At 42.5% G+C, this 24,978-nt stretch overlaps 2 protein-coding genes across 8 annotated transcripts; both read right to left on the bottom strand.

Annotated features, from left to right (window-relative positions):
- Window positions 1-461: 461 nt before the first annotated feature.
- On the bottom strand, window positions 462-22,770 carry kis (chromodomain helicase DNA binding protein kismet). 7 transcript variants are annotated; one of them, XM_065308559.1, is made up of 14 exons: window positions 22,444-22,770; window positions 19,156-19,372; window positions 18,791-19,040; window positions 11,394-18,727; window positions 10,901-11,214; window positions 10,744-10,833; window positions 9,924-10,139; window positions 9,168-9,525; window positions 8,689-8,823; window positions 7,669-8,144; window positions 6,238-7,607; window positions 5,522-6,167; window positions 5,301-5,460; window positions 462-5,240 (listed from the first exon to the last, which is right to left on the bottom strand). In XM_065308559.1, exons 2-14 carry the CDS (start codon window positions 19,315-19,317, stop codon window positions 2,775-2,777), a joined length of 13,977 nt encoding a protein of 4,658 aa, XP_065164631.1. In that variant the 5' UTR covers window positions 19,318-19,372; window positions 22,444-22,770; the 3' UTR covers window positions 462-2,774. The 7 variants fall into 7 exon arrangements, with proteins under 7 accessions (XP_065164631.1, XP_065164630.1, XP_065164629.1 ...); XM_065308558.1 differs by having other exon boundaries at window positions 8,689-8,820; window positions 19,138-19,372; XM_065308557.1 differs by having other exon boundaries at window positions 5,522-6,164; window positions 19,138-19,372.
- Window positions 22,771-23,162: 392 nt separating this feature from the next.
- Rpp30 (ribonuclease P protein subunit Rpp30) lies at window positions 23,163-24,966 on the bottom strand. Its single transcript, XM_065308145.1, has 7 exons — window positions 24,603-24,966; window positions 24,379-24,533; window positions 24,248-24,319; window positions 24,128-24,196; window positions 23,780-24,054; window positions 23,622-23,701; window positions 23,163-23,435 (listed from the first exon to the last, which is right to left on the bottom strand). Exons 1-7 carry the CDS (start codon window positions 24,682-24,684, stop codon window positions 23,272-23,274), a joined length of 897 nt encoding a protein of 298 aa, XP_065164217.1. The 5' UTR covers window positions 24,685-24,966; the 3' UTR covers window positions 23,163-23,271.
- Window positions 24,967-24,978: the final 12 nt, after the last annotated feature.

Consider the following 24,978-nt stretch of genomic DNA (forward strand, 5'->3'; position numbering starts at 1 on the left):
TGATGTTTAAATTTAGTACAAGTTGTAGGTACGTTTGAAACATTCCAATTATTAACTCTTTATCAATTCCACTTTCATGAATTGACAGGTAAGTAAATGCAATTGTTGTAAAAGAATAGAAAACGCATAAAAACAGACCGTACACTATATTCCATGTTCTATGTCCTTCAAACATGGGATAACAACCAAATATTTTATAGATACGCAAAGAACGACCTATCAATTTTCTCATCTTAGGACAGTGTTACAAGTGCTACTGATAAATGCCACAAAATTTTATGGAAAATATCCACGTTATTATTACAAATCTAATGTTACCAGCAATCATACTTAATGATAATTTGATTTTAAGTGCTATTCTAAAAATTGCTAAAAGGATGTAGGATTTCTGTTTGTATTCATTTGCGTGGATAAATTTTCATTCATTTCAATCAATAGGTAAGGAACTATGGAAAATAGAATTTAACTATCATGTATGTATTATTTTAATTTTCGCAATTATACACAATTATAAACAAAATCATCGTCACCACAGCGGCTTTTACTTTGTATCCTTGCAACTCCTGTCCATATTATACTAAAACATAAAAAGAATCAGAGTTTACTGATAATTATGCTTATGTTTTGTCACCGTTTAACAATATTTGCTGCACAGTTTAATAAGATTAGTGTACGACAGATCTATCAATGAAGTCATTGTTCAGTATTAAATGCAATGGTTCAAATGGAATCCCGATAATTTTTGTTATTGAAAGTCAATTTGTAAATACAATACTGCAAATTGTAGATTGCATTGTGTATACGTGTGGAGTGAAAGTAGGGATAATAAAATAACTGAAAACGCCCATCATTGCTTATTCCGTGGTGTCTCTTCAAACATTGGATGTACACAGAACTTTATCAACAGCTTTAGAGAGATATTAAGAAAAAAATAAATACGCGCACTATTTTCGAAACCGTGATTAATAAAATAATAAAAATAAAAAATTAACTATCGTTATATAATAACCTAATAAATATTAGGATTATCAGACTTATATAACTATATATAAACATACACAATGAGTCGTAACACTTCCATCTTCGTTCCGTCAAAACATAGTCTGCATGTAGATTTGCGTGTTGTGATCGTGAACTTCATGATTGTGTTTTTCGAAACGATCGGTTCGCCGCAATAATGTTCATAGTTTGTCCAATCGTTGTCGTAATAATTAGAAACGAAACATTATGCATACATGTTACAAAAAAAAAATGAAATAATAAAATGTAGAAACACCTGCTATTTACACGAATTTGTTTACATCGAAAATGTCCTTCATTCACAAATCTTAATCGCTCACTTCTCTTGATATTAGTAGTGAACGCAGTCAATTACAAATTATCAAATACTACAGTTTCTGTGTGAATATCTTCCTTACTCGTCATCGTAGTTCACTTTGTCATAATTCCAATAACACAGTAAATCCACCAAATTGCAAACCTTCTGTTTTAAACAACAAAATTATCTCCCATTTATATACAAATAGAAACATAACTCCACTTCATTACAATTACCAAACTAGCAAATCGTCATATCGATCGTGCAAAACTATACAAATTTGTAAATAATGCACAACTATACTTGTATTTATCAGTTTCTTTTTAAATAAATAGTCATAATCAAAATAATATATCATGAAAGATGTATAATTTGTGTACATTTTTGCTTGTCATAGGCCGGGTTTTCTTTTCAAAATGATAAAAAAAAGTTAAACATCATTTCACAAACTTATGTTTTTTCCAATTAGCATTAGAACATTCCCACATTATGTCGCTAGTGCCAAGAAGAAAAAGAAAGTACCAGTAGAAGTACTGCACTCATGGAAAAGTATTTACAATTTGTGTGAACGAATATCAAATTTCGTATAAAAATAATACTTTAAAACACGATGTTTAACTTTTTCGCTTCACGCTTTAAATCATCGGCACTGATGCGCCTGCAGCAATACAATTAATTCGAGAATTTACACAATGCCAATGTATGTATGTTATTTCTTATCGAAGTGAAAAATCAAGTTTTTTTTAAACAGTCCATCTACAATTATTACAATTTGATTATACAATAATCTAAAACGTTTAAATTTATGTTTACGCCTATTTATCATTTTTATGTTAAAATTGTTGGGTGCACGAAGACATTTCGTAGGCGCGAGCCTTCACACTTCCGTAGCATGCGCGAGTATCTCGTTTTCCACAAAATTCAAGCGTATTTAATTGTTGCGTAGTTAATCAAGTCATTGCGCCGTCCATGTGATAATTATTTTAATACATACGCGTCCCCTTTAGTTTAATGACGTCTTCTCGCAATTTTCGCGTAAGTTGAGCATTGGAAAGTTCCTCACACTCAAAAATCTCACTCATTACACGCATCATCCAGTTTGTATACAAATTTTAAATGTTATTTATTTAAAACGTAGTTTGCATCCGCGTTCGCTTCGTTCATGTATTAATATTCTTGGGTTTCGTAGCTTTTGTAGAAAGTAGGTAGTAAAATAATAAGAATAGTTCATTATTGTTTATCACAGTCCGCACCTAAAATAATATTATTTTAGTTTTTAAAAAGCCCATTTTTCCAATTTTGATGTTTTTAAAACACTACATTTCGACGCTCTCCAGTCCAATTAATCCAATAAAGAGTCGTATCAAAATTCTACTTATGAAAACTATCAATGAGTGAATATTTGTGTCAGAATGAAGAGTTACAAATTAAACCGCGTCCGCTTGTTCCCCTTCGATCAGTCGGCTTCCCTCTGCGCTCGCAGCGCTTCCTCCTCCATTTGCCGCTCGCGCTCGGCACGTTCGGCACGCGCCTGTGCAGCAGCCGCAGAACGACTAGCACTGCTGCGCAGATTCTTCTTCTCGCGGATGCTTTCTGGATCGATGGGCATTAAATCACCTGACTTGCGTTTACCTCTAGTCCGTTTGGCGTTCTTCTTCGGCGCATCTTCGGTATTTTCGTCCGCCGTGTCCTTTTCCCCTTCCTTTTCTTGTTCGGGTTCTTCCTGATCGATCGAAGATGAACGCGTGTGTGGCTTATCGGCCTTGTCTTCATGCGATATCGGTGATGACGACGGCATGCTGCTAGATTTGACCACAGTCGACGGTGGCAGCAGCGCTTCAATGTCTACCGGGCCGCCCGTGGACGGTCCTGGTGTGTTTGCTGGCGACAAAGTCACGCTCGGCGGCAACATCGGCAGAGGCTCCTCTGCGCGAGTTTTCTTCGCAGGAGGAGCTAAATCTTCCGGCATAGTAAAGTTATGCGGCACTGGTTCGTGAACTTCACGTGACCGCTTCGAAGACGATGATTTAAGATGTTCATCGCTCATCATGGACGCTCGCGCTAAAAGTTCAGCGCTAGTGGTTTTACTTAGTTGTTCGATCGCTTCCTTCATTTGTTGCTCGTGACTCTTCTTGCTAGAGCTGCCCGCGGCTGCGGCTGCCATTGGATTAACCTGTTCTAGAAGTTTGTTGAAGTCTGGAAAACCGGGAATCTTTTTCGTTTTGTCCGGCGTCATAAAGTCGGTAGGCAACATTTTGCTTAAGCTTTCGAACGCCTTCCTCTTCTCTGCATCAGACGCTTTTTTGTCTTTTGCCGCAGCTTTAGTTAAAGACTCTAGTAAATGAGTGTCAGGGGGTAATAGTAACTGTTGTATTTGTGCATCCCTTGCTCGACTACTCTTAGTACTCGCTGAACTTTGCGTTGCCGTCGCCGATGTCGTCGTTGTTTGTGCTCGGGAACTTTTCGATTTAGGCGAAGCTGCAGGGTTGAGTCCACCGTTCAATAAGCCGCATTGTGCTAAAGCATCATAGGATAAACCAGGTTGCAATGAGAACGGGCTGAGGCCTCCTAACCCGAGCGGTGTGTATAACAATGACGGATTGGGGAAGAAAAATGGGAATGGATTTGTTGTAGAAATATTGCTGGCAGCGCTCGCTGCTGCTTTGCTACTTGATGCATGAGACTCTCCTTTAGATTTTGAACTGCTCGTTGAGGATTTCGAAGGTTTACTAGTCTCACCAGTCATTGCTGAGGGGTCCATTCCAGCTAAACCCGGTAGTCCCAAGCTTGCCAGATTAGCAAAGAGGTTCATATTTGTTAAGTTACCCAACCCGCCCATCGAACTCAATGCGTTCATATTTGGCATACCCCCAAACGGCATCAAAAGTGGATTTTTCGGATCAAATTGTCCTAGGCCCGACAGCCCCGAAAGCAAGCTTGAGTTCAGACCGCTCAAACCGGATTGACTTAAAGATGGGAATGACAAGCTTGAAGACATGGATGTAGCCAAATTTGCCGAGCTCACACTTGATGTAGAACCAGTTGGACTCGATAATACTGGTGGACGTCCCTGAGAATTCGTCTTTTTATTGCTGCTGCTACTGCTATTTACGCTCACACGTTTGTGCATCTCGGGAGCGTAACTACGCTCCTTAGCAGCCATTTCACCCCATTTGGGGTCGATGTCGTACATCGGGTTATCCATAAGCCAAGTGCTTAAGTTTTTCAGCATAGGCGCCTTAATTCCTGTCAATTTCTTACCAGTCATTTTATGAATAACTGACACAGGCTCGTCGCCAGTAAATTTCTTCCAATCAACCATGTGTGGCTGTTGGTGCTGCTGCTGTTGTTGTTGTTGTTGCTGCTGTTGATGATCTACTCGGGTTCGCCGTCTCCGCGTTGGTAAGTACTCTGCCCCCAACGGTTGATCAGCTAAAGTTGGGTTTTGCTCTGCCAGCCATTTATTTACTTTTGCCTCGTGCGAGTACCCACCCACCTGTTTACTAAAATCGGCTACTTTGCTGATGTCCGCTATAAGGGATTCGTAATTCTTGCGTTGTTGTTGTTGCTGCTGTTTTTTCAGCAGCATCGTTTGCTGTTCGGCTTGTGCCAGCAATGCGTTAAAAGAATCTTTTCCCCCTCCTAAAGCCATCATGTTTTGCAAAGTGTTACGCGACGACGTTGACGAAGCAGACGATGATGGCACTGACGTAACCGTGAGCGAGAACGGCTTCTGAGATTGGTTGTGTGCTGAACTAACGGGAGCTGAGGTAGGAATGACAGTTACACTTGGAGTAATTGTTTGCTTTTTCGGCGTAGGATCGCTGAAGAGAGATTGCTCCTTGGCGGCGCTTAATCCGAGCACAATTTCGTCTAGTTTACGACGTTTCTTCTCCTTTCCGACAACTGGTTCTGGTTCGGGCTGTAATAACGCATGTTTATTAAAATCGGCATTAACAAAACTTGTATATCAAAGTCTTACGCAGTTTTTCCGCTTCATTAACTTCGATAAAGTATCGTCTAGCTTGTTCCCACCCAATTTGCCTTGTGACTTCTTGGAAGGCATAGAGAAATCCTGTACTTCATTGTGCATATCCTGATTCGACACTTTGGGTATCTCTAAAGTGTTCATCTTCGGTAACCTAAATAATACAAATAAATGAATTAATAAATAGTAAATTATTGACCAACCAAAACACTTACCCAGAGCTTAAATCTATGGGAGTCAAAGTGCTACTAGTACCAGGTATAACGGTTGTTTGACCAATTTGCGTTTTTGATAAAGGTGGAGTATATTTTAAGTCAAACGGTAAGGACGTGATCTTAGTACCACCGTGTTGATGGGCAGGTGGTGGTTGCAACATACTGTTCACGTTTTTCGACCGTCGATTATCATCAGAATCGTCATCCCAAGAGCCATGTTTGCTCATTGGGTTTCCACCAAGATGTGAGCTGTTCAGAAGTGCGTGCAATTTTGCGCGATCAGTTTCTACATCGATAGCAATATGCCGCTTACGCTTCTTATTGGGGACAGCAGTGTTGCTCTGCAAAGTGGGCACTCCGCGCTTAAATTCCGAAGGCACGGAGATAACTTCCAAGTCTCCCAATGATATCGGTGTAGCCGTTTCACGCTTTGAAGGCTCTGCATTGGGTAGTTCGTGGATGGGAATGTCATATTCATTACCAATGCCACTGGCGTACGCAGAGAACCTCTTAGGTGCCGGCCATTCCTTAGTTTCAATTGCGTAAATGATGTGTTGAAGACGCACTTGAATTGCGTACTCTTTGGGCCACTTTGCAGCGTTATTGAAAAGTTGAGCGACGGTAGTTTCGCTAAAGTCCAACGCTGCTAAAGTAATGAATAATGAATTAACATATAAAAGAAAAGCAAAGTTAAGCAAATATTAAAAGATACTCACCAGCGCTGTGTTTATCTTTAAGTGCAGACGTTTCAGATTGTACCTGTGCCTGGGCTTGAGTAGAAGCTCTTGAAAGCGGTTGGATCACTTCCAAGTCAGGAAACTTGGCCTTCAATTCCGCTGCCTGCTTGGAACACAGATCAGCGTCAATAATGTCTTTTTCAAGTTCTTCCTTTTTAATTTGTTTTTCAGCTTCTGAAAGCATTGGAGGAGCTGCCTCCTTCTCAATCTGCTTCGAATCCAAACACATGGGTTCTTCAGACTCCTCTTTAGCAGGTACAGCTTTCGAATCAGCATCAATAACCTTAGGTTCGTCGATAGTCTTCTTCGAATCATCGATGATAGTGATGTCGTCGTCGGTCTTGTTTTCTGTCTTCTCTTCGGGCGCTTCGCTGGTTGCAGGAGTTTTTGGAGAATCAGATTTCTCATCTGGGTGACCCTCTTCTTTGTCTGCCTGATTTTCAGTTTTTTCCGAGGCTATTTTGGAATCACATTCATCTTTCTCAGAAATATCAACGTTCTCGTCTTCTTTAACATTGAGAACTTTTTCAGGTTCTGCAACATCAGATGGCTTGATTTCAGCTTCTACTGAAGCAGAAATTTCTGTCTCTTTCACTTCAATATCTTTCTTTTCAGATGTAGCATCTTGTTCATTAGTATCATTGTCAATTTTTACTTCTTTAGAACATGGTTCATCAGTAGGTTTTGCAATGATTTCCTGTTTTGTCTCTTCCGTTACAACATCTTCATCTTTTTTCACAGTTTCCTTTTCCTTCTCGTCAATTTCCATTTTTTCCACTTCGTCGTTCGGTACTACCTCCTTTACAGATTCTTCTTTCTCAGAACTTTCCTTTTCCTCTTCAACTTTATCATCTATCACTCCCACTTCGTCACATGCATCTTTCTTCTGATCAGTTTCATTGTTGGTACTAACTTCTTCCTTGCTTAAGTCTTTCACTTCATCGTCATGTTCGAAGCCTTTTTCTTCAGGCGCTTGAACCTCTGCTGCATCGGTAGACTTGCTTTCTTCTTCAGCTGTTTCTGGTTCCTTTTCTTCGGTAATTTCCTTCTCAGTTTTCACAAGAGTCAATTCCACTTGGTTTTCCTTTTCATCAAGTTTTTCAACCTTGTCGTCTTCCTTCTTAAGAGCAACTTTTTCAATCTTTAACGTCCCCTCTCCTTTTTCAAGTTTGACGAGAATTTCATTTTTATCAAATTTCAGTATATCTTCGCGGCACTCAAACTTGATAGCGTCTTTCATATCAGTTTTTTCTGGTTCTATAACAGATTGAACCTTACGGCGTAGAATTTCTTGGAAGGAAAGTTCTGGATCATTGAGTATATAATACTCAGTTCGTCCCAAACCATGCCTGTAATTAATACAAACATAATGTTTATTATTTTACAACAGAAATATTGCAAGTAACTTACTTTGAAACACCCAGCAATAAATCTTTGTCGTGCTGGCCGGGAATCCACCAATCAGGCATATCCGCTGATGTCTGGCAAACTTTTAAGCGCTCGTCCAATTTCGAATGCGTAATTACCTCTTCACGAATTTTCGATAAAAGATCGAGTCGATCCAAAGTCCTCCGCGCTTTCTCCTCCGTAACATGCTCAATGCTAGTATCGTAGTGCTCGTCATCTAATTTGACACCGGCTTGTTTCTTGCACATTACAACAAAGTTCTTATAATAGTCAGTCAAATCTTCATCAGCCTTTTTCTCCAATTTCGCCAGCTGTTTGAACTTATTCCAGTCGAAAAGTTTTTTCTTTCGGTAATAATTGATACCGTACGATGATACGACGCGGAAAAAGTCTGCCTCCTCACGTTTTGTCCATTTCTTAGCAATGTTCGAACGATCTTTATCGCGTATTACTGAATCCAACTTGCCTTGCCGTTCCATCTGTGAAAAAGAAAAACAAACATCGCAAAAGGTTACCCATGTGTAGCACAAGGCGGACTTATCATCGATTGATTATTACTACCTAATTGCTGTAATTACACAGCTATTCACAGCGTATCGGTCCAAATAAAATCAATAGAAACAAGTACATTCCGTGAACGAGTTACGGTAACGGAGAAGGGAGCATTAAAATTACACAAACAGGTACACTTACCTTGTAATTATATGCATTAAACGTTGTTTTAAAACGTAGATTGTTTAATTGTTTAGTTTAAGAAAAATCTACACCATCTCAAATTAGAAACGTTAATCATAATCTAATGAGTTGAATGCTCTCTATGTTTTGACCGCAGTACTTGGTGTGTTCCGATTTACACGCAGTTTCAACTTACTTCTTGTAGGACAAACGAATCAATAAAAAATGACCAATGGGTGAAATTGAATTAAATGAATTGTAACTTGACCGCTATACGTGCACGTGAAGTATTTGTTGATTTACATTTTAAGTTCTTTTTTATCTTTATCATTTAGACAATATACTAACCAGAAGATAAAGAGCAAGCTGTTGAAGATCCCATCCGTGGAGGTTGTTCAACGACGATGGATCTCGTCCCTCTAGTTGCGATACCTGGGCCAGGGCGGCCAATGGATTCGACAAAGCGGATTGGTCAGCGGGCTGCTGCGGAGTGCAAGTTTTGACTACATTCTACACATTCTCTCGACATAATGCAAACTACATGCACCATTTATAAATAAATAGTGCGATGCACGAATTAATATTGAATCAAAGAAAAATAACGTTCAAATTGAAAGTAAATGAAGGAAAGTACTTCGGAAAAGGCTTGGCGCCCTCCAATATAACACCACAAATAGAAAATTAATAAAAGAAGTATTAATATTAACACTTATGACAAAAGGTCACATCGATCTTCTGATGTTTGCATTGCCTTGATATAAATGAACCGTAAAGTTTATTAGACTAGTGGAGTGACGTTAAATAATGCGGGCGAAAAAAAAACATACCTTCAGGACTGTCTTTGAAGAACTCTTAATTGTTGGTGGTTGTGGCGTCGAAGGCTTTGACGGCGGTTGCACCGATTGTGGTGGAGTGGCAGGTGGTGGTGTCTGCGAGGAAGGTTCATCACGCCGCACATTCCTTTGATACGAAGTAATTACACGACGCAATCTTGTATTGAGGTCGGTGGCTGATGGCCACATGTTCTTTTCTTCAATGATAACCACCGGATCGTCGATGTCGACGGTGTCAGTTGTAGTTGGTGTGTCACCCCCGACGGATGGTCCTGGCGATGGTTCAGTGCCATCAGACTTGCCGTCAAGTTTCTTTCCATCTTCGTTGGAGTTATCGTCCTCCAATTCATCACTAAAAGAAATTGCCAACTAAATAACGCAATCGGGTACAAGTAATACGATATAAACGACTAATGGGTGTGATGTAATCATTAGTAAATTTCAGACAAACATAACACATAGGACATACACAAAAACCAAAACAGTACGAAATGTAAAACGTGCACAAAACTGGCTGAAGCTGATTTTGTCGTCGTGTCTTGCTACTACTTACGGTTTTATAACGACCACAACGGATCATCCCATGGAGACATTGATGAACTATATACTTAAATCTAAACATGATTCGAGAAAATCTCCGTGCATATCAAAGCACAGTGGAGATTAATTCGAAACCTTTTACATTGGTCGTAACTCCGCTACAGTTGATCTTCTGCTAAGAACAAAATCAAAATAAAATGATCTACTTACGGTGCAGGCGTAGCGGGTTGGGTGTTAGTGTTCTGTAGTTCGCGATCAGTAGGCGGGCCACAGCGGGAGAGGAAGCACAAGGTAGGATCGACGCGCATCTCCGAGTACATCTCATAGCCGTGTTTCCAGGTGCCGACGAGCAGGGACTTGTCACAATCGGCGTCCCACCACTCGCCCGGCACTTGATCCGTTAGCGGCGGATTTATAGGCAGGGCACTGCGAATCACCACGTAAAAGCCAATTCATAATCAAAACAATTTTGATTCGCACCAAATTAACAGAAAAATTATCGCTGTAGTAATAAATTATCAAAAAGAAAAGAAATAAACTATATACATTAGAACGATTCGAGTTTGATTTGCTATCAAGAAATTAAATTTATCGCATACGCAATTTGGTATTCAACGTTCATCACTTCTTAGTGCCGTACCCTGTCTTCGATTCGATTTGCCACGCGCTATTTCGCAATAGCGCAACGAGAACTTACGAGCATAATTACCAGTACGTTGTCGTGATTAACATTATAATAATAGTGCGTGAATATATGTAATAAATGGTAAAATAATGATTAACGATCAAACAAAATTGCAAATATCAGGGTTAAGAAAAGCACCAAAAAAGCTCAATGAAAACGATCGAATATAAAAATGAGTGTGTGTGGTAAATAATATAAGCGCACTTTTTTGCAAACCGCATGTATCACTGCGATTGCTGCAAAAGTAGCCACTGAACATTGGTATGGCCACCGCAAGCACATGCATAGAGTAATAGAACCCTTCATGACAAATCAATGAGATAGATAGCAAGCACTCCCACGTACCTAGCGTTGACCCCATCGGCGATGTGCTGCACCAGGTCGCCGATTATTTCATGTTTAATGTAGTATAGCATTCTAACACGAAGTAGCACCCTAAAAATCACAATTTCATTAAATGCTGAATCCGTTACATTATAACACATTAAAAAGTATTAATTACTTGTTGGCGTGACGACTCAAATGTTTCTTGTAGTTACTTTCCAAGAAAATGTCACCGTCGTACTTTTCACTCTTTGACCAATGATTTGGATCTGTAAGTGCAGCGTGTTTTGTTTCCTTGGCGGCCGCAGCGGCTGCTGCTGCTGCAGCACCTTTACTCTTCTTTTTATTTCGAATTCCTCTAGGCACTGGATCTTTAAGACCTTGATGGTTCTTGCTTATTTTCTGTTCACCATTTTCAAGGGGTGATATGAGATCCCATATAAACGAGCGTATTTTCTCATCACCGCGGTAGAAACGTAAACAGAATAACAACTGAAAAATATAATATGTTTTATCACAACTTAGTAAAAGCTTACAATAATTATGACTATCGAGAGAATCAGTGTTTGAGAAGTTGAGGTGTTTTCATAGAATGCCAAATACATTCTCGAAATTAGCATGATATTCATCATTATATAGTTAACAAAGAAATTTCAAGTTACGTTACTTACAATAACCCTGGCACAATCTTCTACATCCTGCTCTCGCCATCCTTTACGAAGCTGAGAGTGTGCCAAAATTTCCGTCCATCGGCCCCATCCAAAGGTAAGTAATCCGCGTTCAATCATGAAGCATTCCCTGCGAGCCCAACTCCCATAAACAATTTCATTGCTCTCTCTATTCAAAGAGTACTCTTCTCCACGAAGCCGTTTGCGTTGCTTATCCTTTCGGCGACGATTTCGAGCACCAATTCCCACGTTGTCACCTTCTAGATCAGAATCTGAAGAACTTTCAAGCTCGGACATATCGATTGCAGCTTCATCATGCCCATAACGCTTGATTTGCGTCCTACGTCTTGGTTCGGAAAGTACCAAGTCTTCACTATCATCTTTCTCAGTTGTGTCAATGTCGGCCTTCTTGGCCCACTTGTTCCAAAAATCGGGATCGTCAATATTAATGTCAGATCTATTGTTGCTTGCTGCAAATGTTGCTTTACTGAAAGTTGATCCCTTCTCCGACTCCATAGTAATAACCTGTGTACGTCTCGCCAAAATGACATCGATATCTTCTTCGCAGAATTTATCGCCGTCGCCTTCGTCCAAAAGCGCACCGTAAGCACCTTTTTTTAGTAAATCTTCAATCTCCTTCTTGCTCAACTGTTTATTGCCAGAGTCTTTGCCCTGTGCCGTATTCATACTTTGCAGAACGGCTTTATCCAAACCAAGCTTCAATGACGCTTTATCGAACATCTCACGCTCATACGTATTCCTGCATAGTAGCCGATAGATTTTAACCATTTTTCGTTGGCCAATACGATGACAACGCGCCTGTGCCTGCAGATCGTTTTGAGGATTCCAATCACTATCATAGATAATGACCGTGTCAGCAGCGGTTAAATTAATACCCAAGCCACCAGCTTTCGTGCAAAGCAAAAATACGAAACGATCTGAATCGGGTCGCGAATATCGATCAATAGCAGCTTGTCGCATATTACCGCGAATTCGACCATCAATGCGTTCAAATGGATACTTTCGATACATTAGGTAATCTTCAAGGATATCCAAACAACGAACCATTTGTGAGAAGATAAGCACGCGATGGCCATTTGCTTTTAGTTTAGCCAGCAACTTATCAATCAGTACCATTTTACCGCTGCTATTAATCAGAGCTTTGTAATAGGAGTCGCTATCCTCTCCATGTTGGTTTTTAAACTCGTACTGAATTTGTTCTTCTGCTCCATTTAGTAGGTAAGGATGTATGCAACATTTACGTAATTCCATCATTGTGTTCATAAGATTCGGAATGTTTGCGTGTGTGGTGCCCTTGGACAGAAAAGAAAAGTTCCTTTCGAGAATGCCACGATAGTATTTCTTCTGAATATTCGTTAATTCCACTTCAACTACGGTTTCTTCCTTCGGGGCGAGACTTTTTTCGACGTCTTCTTTCAATCGCCTTAACATCATCGGTTTAAGAATAGTTTGTAACTTTTCTACTTCCGTTTCTGATTTTAATGCACCAAAATCCTGCTGAAATGCCTCCGACGAAGGAAACTGCGCCGGTTCAAGAAAGTTGAGCAATGAGAAGAGCTCATTGATATTATTTTGCAAGGGCGTGCCAGAAAGTAGAACGCGATGTTCGAGATTTAACTGGCGAAGACCTTCGAGCAATTTACAATTACGATTTTTAAGTCTATGGGCTTCATCAATGACGCAAATGCGCCAATTGAATGGTTTCAAATCGGCGAAATCGGTAACAATTATTTCAAAAGTTGTAATCAGTATATTGAACTTTGTCATGTCTTTGATAATGTTTCCCTTATCATTCCTATAATACATTTCGTATTCTTGCAACATGTTCCGACTAGCTGCCGATCCGTGATAAACCACCACGTTCATGTCTGTCCAGCTTTCAATTTCACGTTGCCAATTTGGTATTGTGGATAATGGTGCAATGACCAAGTATGGACCTCGAATACCATATTTATATGCAGCGTGCAAAAATGTTAAACTCTGAATTGTTTTCCCAAGACCCATTTCGTCGGCCAAGATACAGTTGCGAGCATTATACCACGAGAACGTTAACCAGTTTAGACCCTCCAGTTGGTACTCGCGCAAACTGTTGCCACCCTTATAAATAGGCGACTTATCCAGTTTGTCCCACTGTTCCGGCAATGGACGTTTCTTCATTTTCCATTCGGAGCGTGGTGGCACTTTACGGAATCTTTCGAATTGTTTAATTTTGTCGGGATCTACGTCTTCTTCCAACTCCCAGGTGCTATCTTCATATTGCAGAGAACGCCATTTTACAAGATAGTGACGTACAGTAATTTTAGTAATAGGATCGGTGTGAACGGCAGCGTCTAACACCCTGTCCACTTCAACGTAATCCGGATTGAAAGGCTCGTCTTCGGGATTTTCGAAAATGTTCATCTGTGTCGCTTGCTTTTGACGAAAGCGTTTAATTTTGTTAGAGATGCGTTTATCGCCTTTATAAAGCTCTTCTTCAGTCTTCCATTCGCAATGGAGATACGAAAAGTTGCGATATTTGACGTAGTATTCTTCAACGTCGATCATTTCGACTTCTTCCTCCTCCCTTTTGTCATCGTCGACACCTTTCGACTCCGTCGAATCGATAAGTTTATCTTCATTATTCTCCGTTTTAGGTTCAACTGAGTCCTTGTTTTCTTCGGTGGAATCATCGCCATCACCTTTGCCTTCCTTGGGCACTGCATCCTGATCCAATTTATCAACTGGTACTACTTCAGCAGCCGCCTTCTTTTCATCTACTTCCATTTGATCACCGTCTTTAACATTTGAATCTTCATCAAGAGATTCCGGTTTAGCGGACTCGGACACTTCCGTAGCAACATCCTTGACTTGTTTTTCACTGAAGTCTTCTAACATATCCTCGCCCTCCACAGATTTGGGTGCCTTTTCTTGTTCAGCACTATCCTCCTCTAGAAGTTCGTCATCCTTCTCAATTTTTGTTTTCGCTACCTTTTCTTCCTCGGTTTTGTTTTCAATATCATGTTTCTCATCTGTGCTACCTTCATTGCCATCCTTTCCTACATCGTCCTCACCTTCAATTTTCACCTCATCTTTATTTTCTTTATTTTCCCCGTCTTCGGGTTTCTCTAAGCCTTCTTCGGCCACTTCTTTCATATCGTCTTTAGGTAGTGCAGGAGCAGGGGGAGGCGCCGGTGGCCTCTTTGGTCGCTTACCCATTCGAGATATCAAAATGTGATGAACAACCATACTGTCCTCTTCGGTGGTATTTACATAAACAAAATTGGGTTTGTTAGCGTTGGTTTCAACAACCGGGGTTTCTTCAGAATCTTTATTTCCAGCCGCTGGAGCTACTGCAGAAGCTGATGAACTGCCACTCTTTTTGCTCTTATTAGAGTTCGAGGAGACAGGGGCCTCGTCGTCACTAAACCGTAGCATAACATCATCAATGTATTTCTTGCGTTGAGTGTTCCTCGCTGAGCGACGTTTATTAGAATTATCTTCTTCGGCTGGTGGAGATCTCGGAGGTGTTGTTGGCATGTCCTCACCTTCACCTTCGGATAAGAGTTCCATAGCACCTTTACGCCGTTTGCTTTTACCAGAACGCTTTTTACTACTTGATGATACTCGACTTCTTGAACTTGAACTGGGCTTTGATCGTCGTGGAGTTCTCTTGGGCAGCTCTTCAATCTCCTTCGGACTGGAATTGTCATCAAATGCATATTCGTCTTTCTTCTTCTCTTCATCAGTCTTCTCTGTGGTTGCTTCCTCTTCACCTTCTGCAGCTGTTTCAGATTTCTCCCCAAGAGATGTTTCACCTTCATCTTGTGTAGCACCTTCAACTTCTTCTGCCTTTTCATCTTCATCCTCCTCCTCTTCTTCCTTAGGTTCGAAATTTTCAGTAGTTGTAGGTTCATTCAAGACCGCTGATACCTGTTCTTCCAGTTCAATTTCTTCTTTTTCTACCACATAGCCATCTTCAAGGTTATTTTGGGAATCAATAAGAGGTGCATCGTCTTCACTTTGAGGAGGTTCTTTGACATCAGTATCTTCTTCAAGTTCAGTCTCATTATCCTCAGGAGTTTCGATATTCTCCAAGGGATCCTGTGTTATTTCAGGTTCAAGTAAAGGTGGACCCGGTTCCGGAGAAGAAAACGTTGTAGTCTCAGGCTCGATCTTTTCCATCGTGTTTTCAGATTCCGATAACAGCGGTTTAGAATCGGTATCTCGTTCAATCAACTCCGTCGGTTCGCGTTCTAATTCATCATTATCATTCTCCAGGTCATCACCGTTTTCGAAGCTTTTACTAAAAGAATCGTCCGTAATGCTCTCATCAACTTCTTTCTTGTTCTTGCGCACGTACTTTCTCTTAATTCTTGGTTCCTTTGGTTCACGTTTCTTTCGTTCCTTGGGCGTTTTCGGTGTTTTAGCTTCTTTAGGCGACTTGTCTCCCTTTGGCTTTCTTCCTTTCTTTCCACGTTTTTTAGGTTTTTCATCATCAAAGTCATCACCGAAAGGATCTGACCCGAGTTCTGTCATCTCAGACATATCACTGGATGGCAAGTTCAAACCAGCGCCCGGTGTTACGCAGTCCTCTGAGACAGGCAATTGATGTGAAAGTGATCCCATCGGACTCATATTATTCATATGTGACATAGGAATGGGAGACATACCTTTCTCGCCCTTGTGTTTTCTAGGTTTCTTAGTCTTTGGGGCACCACGTCCACGACCTCTTCCAGTCGTACTAGTCACCTGCGGACTGTCAATCATAGGCGAGGTGAAGATTGGACTTTGTAAAACGCATTGTGGTCCACCATTACATTGTTCGGTTTGCTCATGTTGCGTTAGAATACTTAATCGTTCTTGTAAGTTAACAATCTTTTCCTGATGTTCAGGGGCAGGTGGCATACAATAAAGTTCCTGAAGTTGTTGCTGCAGAGCCGCCCGTTCTTGGTGATGACTAATAGGTGGTTGGTAGCCCATGTTTTCCGTGGGCATTATAGTATGTTGTGGTTGCTGTTGCATATTGGGCATCATGGACGTGGGCATTCCCATATTCATATTTTGGTGCGACATCGGTGTAATCCCTTGATGCATACCACGATTCATCGCCATCCCATTTGCGCCCATCATGTGCTGCTGTGCATTCTGATCGTAGAGCTGGGACTGCGCTGACGGTTGCTGGGTCTGTTGCATACTGCCATGCAGGTTGGATGTTTGTTGTTGCATTGAAGGCAGACTGTGCTGTTGCATCACCGACGGCGTCTGCGACTGTTGAACCGACGATAGCATTGACAAGGACTGATTTTGCTGCGCGTGTTGTGCGTGTTCATGTCGTCCATGCTGTCCAGTCATCATTTGGTTCGTATTTTGTTGTTGGTTCATCATATTCTGCGTTTGCGATTGCGTTTGACCAATTTGTTGCAAAATACTCTGCGAATCGCCAACATCGTGAGGATGCGCGTGTGGCAATGTCGTCATTGAATCCTGCGAAAATACTGAAGACACGTTTGAAGGCATCAAATCGTCCATCTGCTTTGGTTTCTGCACCATTTGTTGCTGATACATTTGTGTCATAGACGTAACCGTATTATAGTCGCCGAAACCTTGACTACTCGATTGCGATAGCAAGGAGTCTTCGTTTTGTTTATCAGCAAGCAATGAGTCTTGATTGGTACTGTTGGCTAGATCGTCCGTCGTGCTAGACGGGGTAGGTGTCGACGGATGCGATGAGGACATTCCTATACTATTCGAATTATGAACGTCCACGTGCGTCGTACTACTGGGCAGTTTATCAGGCATGCTTGTCGTGGGACTCTGCACGCTCAACTCGGACTGTTGTGGCTCGCTGCGCATCATCTGCTGCTGTACAGGTTGCGGCATCTGTTGTTGTGGTACTTGAGATTGTTGACTTAATTCGGGCGCATGAATTTGCGACTTCATGTCAGAACGTAAGTCGTCTTTGTACATGCTCATCTGAGTATTCTGTATACTGCTCGGGATGTTCGGTGTAGGAGGCAGTGTCTGCTGAGTAGGCGGCATTGGTTGCTGACTCTGCGCCATCGGGTTCTGGTCCATCATGTTCATACCGTTCATGCTAGGCACGTGCTGACGTTGCACGGCTTGTGGCTGTACAGCTTGAGGTTGCTGTTGCTGGGGAGGTTGTGGTTGTCCCCATTGATCCATTTGATTACGAACATGCGGTGATGAAACAGGTATCTGGTTTGGCACCACCGACGGTCCCAATGCGTTTCGCTGGTAAGGATATTCGTTTGTGTTAGTACTAGAAGGCGGCATAACCATCTGTTCGAGAGCCTGCAGCGTACTCTGCTGCGAGTAATTTGGTACTGGTGCGGGCGAAGCGGTGGCCTTAGGTGTTAAACTAGTAGCAGGTCTTGGACTTAACGTCGATTGCTGCATTTGTGGGTGTGGTGATAAGTTGGGTTTTGCAGGTGACATCACCGGCCGCGGGGACATTTGTGGCGCTTGCGGACGCGGTGACATCTGCGGTCGCGGGGACATTTGTGGCGATAGCTGCGGGAAAGGCGCACGATACTGCGGACTCGCGTTACCCATCGGATTCTGATTATGCTTCGCTTGAAATTGCTGGCTTGCGGACGCCGGTGGCCCGTCCATACCACGCTGTTGCATTTGTTGCATCGTAGGCTGGTGGTATCCCATGCCCGGATGCACCATTGGATTCTGTTGTGCCGGTGGTTGTTGTTGCGGCTGCTGTTGCTGAGTAGGAGCGACGTGCGTTTGAGGAACGTGCGTCGGCGGGGCATGTGATTGAGGTACGTGACTTTGTTGTGTCGGTGGTACATGCGACTGCGCCGCCGCGTGACCCGGATGCGCCTGTGCCGCCGCATGAACTGGATGTGTTTGAGCCGCTGGATGACCCGGATGCGTTTGTCCCATGTGGCCCGTCGGCGCTCCGCCGTGTGCGGCATGCGACATAGCCTGGCTGTGGCCCATGTGGTTATACTGCTGCGCTTGACTAGCGCTCATGTCCATCTGATGGTGCGTTTGCGGATACTGATGATGATGTGGCATACGTTGATGAATATAACCGCCGTACGCCGCCTGAGCGGCAGCTTGCGCGGCGCTGGGATACGATGTGCCTTGAGGATAATGTGATGCAGCGTGTCTTTGTTGGATGGGATAGCTTGTTTGGTGCGGTTGCTGCATCATTGGATGTTGCGTCGGCGGATACTGCTGTTTCTGCTGCTCTTGTTGGTACCCCATGTGCTGCTGCCGGTAGGCGGCGTTCATCTGCTGATATCGGTGCATTGGATAACCGCTGTGCTGGGACCAACCTTGTGCAGCTGCTGCTTGCATACCTGTGAGCATGGATTAGTGGTAGTAAATTCAGCGAACTCGTAAATAAAGCAAGTGACACTTACTCATTTGATCGGGCATGGAATACATATTATCCGGCTGATAGGGATACTGACTCGTCCCCCCTTGTGGGGCGGGTGGACGAGCCATTTGTCGCTGATGCTGCGGATAACCGGCTCCCGGCGGACCCATCGGCCGGTCGCCGCCGTACCCTTGCGCGTACATGTTCTGCGCGTTCGGATCCATGTGGTTGAACTCGCCTCCACCACCAAATGATGCCAACTTTTGCAGCGGAGTTTCTTGTTGCTGCTGCAACTACAAGCAGGACGCGTACGCGCGTATTAGCTACAGTGGCCCGCTGTTAACTTATTTATTTATCTTATAGAGCAAATAGTAAAAAAAGCGAAATTACATTTTTCCTTGCGTGTACCTGTGAGTAGGTAGGCTGTTGCTGCTGTGGCTGTTGCTGTTGCGGAAACGATGGATTTGCATTGCGCGCTCCAGTCACCGCTGACTCGAAATTATCATTACCCAGTTCGGGCAGGCCTTCCAACATACCTCCATCTTCGCCGAATAGGTCGTATGACTCCATCGCTTTATGCGGCACATATCGGGGCCTCGTTGATGCTCATCTCATTACAGCATCTCTGCAAAACAGGAACGCGAAAATTCAGTAACACGATTAGCGAAAATCGATAATTGCAGCGCGGCGGGCCGCTGGCATGCACAAAAACAAACTGCATAATGCATTCGACTAAACCTTAATTATTTATTTATTAAATGTAATAATTTATACGCTAAATAAAACTGGAGGCAGCTTGGGTCTTCAGTCGAAAGGGGAAAAGCTATACGCTTATGCTGTCTAAATTCTACAAAAGCTGTACGACTTTTCACCCTCAGACCGAAAACAATTCTTATTGCATTTCAAAAAAATACATCATATGATGCAAGTGTCTTAGGTACATTATTAATTAAACTAATGAACAACAAATGTTGTAAGCTAATTTTGAGGTTAATAATTGAGTCTACGTCACGTACTGACTACGTACATCGAGCGAGTGGGTTATTGTCGCAACTCGAGAACAAACTAAATTACGAGTCTCACGATTCTGTTTTCATTTTGTCGGCATACACCGGCTGCACGCCCGCCGCAAGGCTAAGGTAAACAGACACTAGGCATCCATATCGCGCGTCTCAACGTCGACCGCCGACGATACTGGCGGTGGCGGTGCCGCGCGAGTGATTAAATCGAGGTAGAAATGAATGAGATAAAATACAGAGAGCGCAGAGAGAGGGACATCGAGCCGGCGTGAGACCCGCGCATGTATTATTGATTTTTTAGATAAAATTGGCGAGCGCGCGGCAGCGGCATGGCACCGCCGAGTGACCGCGGCAAGTAAGTGCAGCCCCTACAACGCGCGCGATGTCAAGACCGACCGTCGATTAACAATAGAGATGGACACACGTCGCATCAGGAGAGGGTCACCAACGCATGCCGGCATTCGTAAATGGGCTGTTCGTTCGCGCGCGCGAGCGCACGCAAACATGGACTCGGCGGTGCGCCGCGCACACTTCGATGTCACTCACTCGAGCCGCGCTCACTTCTTCGCTCTTCAGCACGACGACCGCGACGACGCTCTCAACTCGTCCCGTTGAGTCCCGCGAGCGACAACCGGCGGCGGGCCGGAGTCGCGCGACCTATAATGGTGGGTCCGACTGCGCCCGCGAGTAAAAGTCGTCATGGTGACGCGCGGCGCGGCGCTTACCACCCGAAAGAGAGATCTGTTGAATGTGTGGGTGTACACCGCGCTTGCCGTCTTGCAAAAAATACTCAAGTCAAAAAGAGAACGGGAGACGGATGCGTTTGTCATCCCTCCGCGCTCAGCACGCTGAGCGAGTGGCAAACTCGAACGGGAGAATTAGAGACGCAGGAAATCGGTGGGATGAGGGTGTCGCGGGCAATTTTACTGCATTCCTCTTCCCCTTTGCTATTGCTTATATGCATACGCCTGGAAGAGGAGCACAGTTGACATTAACGCACGAGGGCATGAAACGGGAGGAAGGAAAAGCCGAGCGGGTACGCACAAAAATAAACACAATCGGGATTGTTATAGGCGTCGCGGAGACTAGAAAGGGAGGGCAGAATTTCAGTATTTAAACGCATGACATCCTTGGATTTTGATAATTAAAGATTGATTAGCAGCAGGGGTGGGTGATGCCTGCGTGTAGTGCGTCGATTGTTGTGCGCGAATGTTCGGAATAGAATCCAGGAGGGTGTAGGACACATCCGACAAAACATACCATAATCAAAAAAACCTTTCCATTTTTATTTTTTGTTTTCAACTACATTCTGTATATTCCACAGGGTGGGATCTTAGAGAACGTTACCTCTCCAGAATCGGATACTCGACACCGCAAGCTTTAGGTATACGAGCACACTTGGTACGCGCCATGCATGTGTACTTAATCTGGTTGCGTGCGTGCCGCGGGAGCGCCTTAAGAGAAAAAGAGACGACGCGCCGGGGCGTCTCGAGCGCGACGCACACACCGACACCAGACACCACACCAGCCGGCGCAAGCGACCCAAGCGAGCGGGGCCGCTCTCACGACGTGCACGGCGAATCCGAATGAAACGATGGCAATTCCGTGCGTTTGGAAAAAAAGCGTACGCGACCGAACGGGTGTGTAATTATTGCTAAAGCGTTCGGGCCGGCGCGCGCGCCGCAACTATAGAAATTATACGAACTTATCGGATTCCGCGGCATCGCGCGCGCGACGTTCGAACAATGAACTTTACCGCGACGCGGAGACCGCCATTCGGCGAGCGGCAGAGATCTGTCCACGGCGGCGTAGCAACCGCACACAAACACACCGGCAAACACATCGCTCCGGGAATCTCTTGCCGCGCGGCGAAACAAATAAAAATGCCTACTGTACTCTACACCTTGTGAATACATCAAATCGTATTCTTCAGATGCATTCGCTCATCGCGATGTCAACTGTTGTGAATTTAAATACCCCATTTGGAATTTAAAGGGAAAATGTTTTCTTCGGTTTATTTTTAACGTTTTCAAATTGAAATCACATTAATAAAAATGGATTGTATATGTATATTTTGTTTGTTGTGCTCACCCAACAGTCGATTACCTTCCATCGACATGACGGCAAATTCTTCACGTCGAATATAAAACACTCGGCTCGAAGAAATCGTACGCCAGCGCAAAGGCTCACAGATCCAGGTATTCATCGATACGCCGACTTGCGCTAATCGCAACTTGCTTTCTCGCGGCGGCTCTCGACAATACAACAGACGCCATAGAGATTTTAATTACCTTAATTAAAACCGAATATGCAACCAATCAGGTGATACGGGTGCACGGCAGCAGCGCAGCAATGGTCGACACCGGATCATGCCCGCTCGCTTGACGGCGCGCAAGCAAAAATTCCACTAAACGCTCATTTTACTCAATGCCGCATGACCGATTCGGCCCAACATGCGCCGCCGTGGGCGCAATTCGCCGCCGAAGCGCGCGCCGCATGTGAAAAATTAACACAATGCCCTCTTATGCATGTTCGGAGCAGCGCTAACGAAAATGGACGCTATTTATGCAAAATCATCGGCAACGGCGCCGCCGAAGACATCAATTGCTCGCCGGTGGGCTTGTGGAGACGCCTTAATCACCTTTCGGTGAACCGTCGATCGGAAATCATCACTTACCATGGACACCGTCGGTCTCTCAGGCCGGGCATACACCGCTTCCCGAAAATCCCAATATCACCGCGCTCACCGCTTGCTGCTCGCTGACCAACCGAGCCGACGACGGATGTGTGTGTTGTATGTACACGGAACCGAAGCACTTCAATCCAGCGATGCGATCGTCGCGATCGCCACTCGATGCATTTCACAAACAGTCGCACTCACTACGACACTCCGATACCGGCGAACTTAAACTACGCGAAATTTTTACTTAATTAAAATTTGTGTACAAACTTGCATGTATAAATGAGTACTCCATTTTATCATTACGCTTGTGCTCGACTGAAGCGACGCCTCGAGTTGCGGCGAGCAATTATGTGCGCCTCGCGCGCATGCGCAGTCGTCCGCGCCAAATACAATTCTTGTCTCGCAAAAAATAGAAAATATATAATATGAACTAAACGTTCAACTATAAAATATATCAAATCGTATAATTGGTTTATTGATTTAATTAAATAATGGTATTTTAGTAGCAACCATTGTAGATTTGCTCAAAACAAAGATTGATATATAATTGTATACTTGGTTGCATAATAAGTATCTAAAACCATTATCCAAATAAAACCTAATGTAATATCCAGAATAATAACGAAAAATGTAAGTCTACCATTGCCCCAACAAATTCTCTGACCAATTTTGTTCACAACTGGTAAATTACTGATCTTCCGTGTAAACAAACGTTTCAATGTTGATAAAATGGAAAATTTTATTGTAAAATGGTATGTAAAGTTGCCTGCGCACAAACTGCGCATGCAAATAATTTGCACAACCGTTAGATTAATATTTCTATTAAGTTTTTATTTTCTTCAACTGGTGTCCTACATCCGCCACATCTTCATCGTCGTCGTCATCGAGTTCAATAACAGAAACATCCATTTGAGTGCATTCCTCTCCGCCTGCAATCGGCGCTACATTCGTGCAGAGCATTGCAATTTTTCCGTAACGTCTGCTAACTGTAATTTAAATAATTGTTAGTTTAACAAGCACTTGCAAGAATCATAAGCAAACAGTGAACAATAGAAAGTCAGCTCCGATGTTCTAAGAATATTTTACAAACAGAAAATGTATGAAAACCACAGAATTAAAATAAGACGAAAGTATTAAGTTATTTTAGTAATTCTAGCATAACAAGATGTTACCTGCGTGACAATAAACATTTCGACCATTTTGCATCACCGCCATCTTACTTTGAGCCTGATTGAGACCAAAGATCAATCCTCTAATTGGTTCAGTGAAAGATATAATATTTAATAAAATATAAAAACTAACATTAATATATCAATATAAAAAAGGATACAAATTAATGACATCATATGGACTTCGAATCTGTACTGCACTCTTAATGCCACTTGAAATAATTACGTTGCGCGACTTGCCCACCACATGCAAGCTGTGCGCGTTTGAAATCATCACGCGCCTGCTTGACTCATTGGTGATTGTCGGCGCATATAACAACTCAAAATGATATCCATGAGCAAGGCATTGATTGTAATGTTTGCGCAATACTTTAAATTCGGCCTTATAATGTGATTTAAATGTTAATATGTCAGCTTCTATTTCTGTGCAACACACCTGTAATAGTACCAATTTAATTAATAAAATAACAACAAATATTTATAATTGAAAATATAATTGGTATACCTACACTAAATATTTGTTGATTTAAGGGTAAAACTGCAATTATGTGAAATTTTTTAAATTCACTCATTTTAGACTAAAAAATGTGACATTAAAGTTAATGGATTTTGACAAGATTAATACTCACTATTTTTGCATAAAACTCTTTTGTAGCTAAATGTACTGTAAGTCGGAACAAAACAGTTAATCCATCACATCCCTGAAAGTAAATTTAATAAATAGAATGCAATAGAAATAAAAAAAATATTGTTTAATTACCTCAATAGGACTAAAAGGTTTAACCTGTGGAAATAGAGACTTCTCAGGTTCATTTGCCTGATTTTCTCCTTTTCGTTTCTTTTTCCCCTGTGGTCTATTTTCCACCTGTTCTTCTTCATTAACTTCATAATTAATTGCAATTGTCCTATAACCGTCTGCAAACAAGAATTGTTTCTCATGTGTTTTTGTTTTTGCTAGTTTATAATAAATATAGGTTAACTCACGCTTGTATAAAGTTTTAATCGTTGATTCATTGATAGAAGCTTCATTTACGCACAAATCGAAAAAACCTTTGACGCTTTCCATCGTAAGAATGACAGCCGTTAATTATTATTAAATATGAACGAATTGTTTGATAAGTGATCACTTCAAAGCTTTTTTTCAAATGCCATGCGTTTAGCACTGTAGTTTTACATGCATGTAGGATTGCTCGCCCGTGCTGCCTTAATTTTGAATTATGTATATACTTTTAGAACGCGCGGAATCTTATTATCATGATTAATTAAATACGCTTCATTTAAATCTGCCTGTAATTCTGGCATCTTTTTTTAATTATATCTTATTCAATTCGTTAAAAGATAAAATTTTGTAGCTAAATCG

The sequence above is a fragment of the Atheta coriaria genome, unplaced genomic scaffold (assembly GCF_025399875.1).
Source record: "Atheta coriaria isolate IRGN ID8LTWV9N9 unplaced genomic scaffold, Caltech_Dcor_3.1 hic_scaffold_7_pilon, whole genome shotgun sequence".
In the NCBI taxonomy this organism is placed as follows: Eukaryota; Metazoa; Arthropoda; class Insecta; order Coleoptera; family Staphylinidae; genus Dalotia; species Dalotia coriaria.